The sequence below is a fragment of the Myotis davidii genome, unplaced genomic scaffold, assembly GCF_000327345.1.
Source record: "Myotis davidii unplaced genomic scaffold, ASM32734v1 scaffold272, whole genome shotgun sequence".
Classification (NCBI taxonomy): domain Eukaryota; kingdom Metazoa; phylum Chordata; class Mammalia; order Chiroptera; family Vespertilionidae; genus Myotis; species Myotis davidii.
This window is the reverse complement of record NW_006283634.1, coordinates 169839-171920: the sequence shown is the minus strand read 5'-3', so window position 1 is coordinate 171920 and position 2082 is coordinate 169839. Positions and strand designations below refer to the sequence as shown.

Here is a 2082-nt window from a genome sequence, read left to right as displayed (position 1 = left end):
CGCCTGCCCCCCCGCACCCCACCTGCATTTCACTGCTGCTGGGACGGCACATACTCATACCGGAATTCATCAGAAAATTCTCCTCTGAGGACAAATAGATGGACCTAGGAAATGAAGCGGCTTTCAACCCTAACAGCATCTGTGCCGCCTTCAACAGTGTAAGACTTCCATGTTCACTTCCTTTTTTGTGGTGTAGACCTTATTTTCTCTATTATACACGTGAAGACCATAGATGACCTGCCCAAGATCCCTTTGCTGCTTAAAGAGCGGAATCAAGACTTGGACTGTGGTCTGATTCTAAGTCCCACGCTTGTTCCAGGCCACCAGCCCTCCTGCTTTCACCACATTCCTTACAAAAACCAGCAAGAGCCCATCTCAGTTTGCTGGCATCAGGACACAAGAAAAGGCTTCTCTCTGGAATCTCTGTCAACAAGTGACTCTAGTATAAAAACGTCTTTAAAATAATACGTAGTTGATAAGCCGTTATAAATAAGAACGTTTGACACCGGCTGTGGCTCCCTGCTGCCGCTCTGCTCTCGGACCCTCGACAGCTAAGCCCCCCACAAGTCTTCAGTGACTGCGCTTGGCTCCGGAAACAAGAGGGGAAGCCACACTCGCCACTTTCCGCGGGCTGAGGGCGGAGACGGCGCAGGCTCTAGTTAAAGGAACGGCTGCTTTCATTCCAAGGACACGCCCAAGGGCACAGAGGGAGCTAAAGGCTCCTATTCACAGAGCAAAGGGATCCTTTTAAAAGGAAGAAACATTTAAATTGGACATTTTATTTTAAAAAATAAAGTGTACAATAAAAATCACAATGTTGGATTCAGCACTGGGTGAACCATCAGTCAAACATGTTGATTCTTCAAACCCTTTACCTACCAGACACCCGTTTCAGAGTTCCCAGAGCCGGCAAAACGGATCCCGCAGGCCTGTCCCGTGGCTTTCTTGCTTTAAAATTACCCCATCAGTGAAGTTTATAAAAGAGGCGCGTTTGTCTGTGTGTATAATTTCAAATTACCTTAATAGTCTTATCCATGTCTCCGTAGCACAGGGAGTTAAGAGAGATTTTAAAAGGCCTCCAAACAGGATTCAGGTTGTTTTTAATAACCTACAAAGACGGAGACGCAGAGATGAGTTAGGAAGCACCAAGTTCATTGCGTTTTGCTCCCGCCTTTCTGAGGTTCGGGTGGTGCAACCCGACAACCAGCGAGGACTGTATTACCCAGCTGGTCCGTGAGACATGCTGCGGGGAGAAGCACGCTGGGAGGGCCCTACACGGCGCCCTTAGAAACTAGACTGCTGTTTCCAAACCAGGGTTCCCAGCGCAGGGCACACAGGACTCCGACATGGAACCAGGAAGTCCGAGAAAGCCGTGCTGGCCGGATCTGAATTAGAGAAGCAGTCTTACGTTCATAATGTGCACAGACACCGTAGGCAGATGTAAGCAAACGTACCGTCCCCAGCTGTGTCCCCTGAGGGGGCCCAGCAGCAAGAGCATGTGGGCCCTCAGACCTTGGCGTCTGAACACCTCCACCCTCTGGGGACGAGGGTCGCCTCAGAGACATGGGTCACCCCGACCTGGCTCCGACGAGCACAGGGTGAGCTGAGATGCACGATAAAATGCGAGGCCCTGGGCTCATGTCAGAGGCCAGGAGCCGTTTGAAGGCACGCCCCTCAAATCCAGATGCCCTGGAACCTCGCTTCATGAACTTAATCCGTTCCGGAAGGCTGTTTGCAAACTGCGTCATCTTTCCCCATTAGAAACAGCGTAAATGGAATTAATCCGTTCCAGACCCCCAAACGACCGTTTTAACCTTTCTTATACACAGTACATGTCTATTGTGCTGTTTAATCTATAAATAAACACTTTAAAAACAAAAAGGATATAAAATAAAAATTTAACAAAAAGGAGATGTACAGTAAAAAATGAAAATTTAACAATAATTATAAGCAGCAACAAAAGAAAATAAAAAAAATATTCACAGCACAAGATCCTGAGATGTTAGCAGTGGGGAACTGGCTCACAGGTGCGCGTTCTCTCCTTTGTGACCCGAGAGACACGCGACTGACCCCAGGTGTCAG

At 48.4% G+C, this 2082-nt stretch overlaps 1 protein-coding gene across 1 annotated transcript in view; it reads right to left on the bottom strand.

Moving 5' to 3' along the window:
- The window catches only part of CPNE3 (copine 3), a 28170-nt gene that overhangs the window by 18864 nt on the left and 7224 nt on the right, over positions 1-2082 (bottom strand). The window contains exon 7 of the mRNA XM_006753845.2: positions 1019-1108. Coding sequence (XP_006753908.1) covers positions 1019-1108 — 90 coding nt within the window. The remainder of the gene's footprint in view (positions 1-1018; positions 1109-2082) is intronic.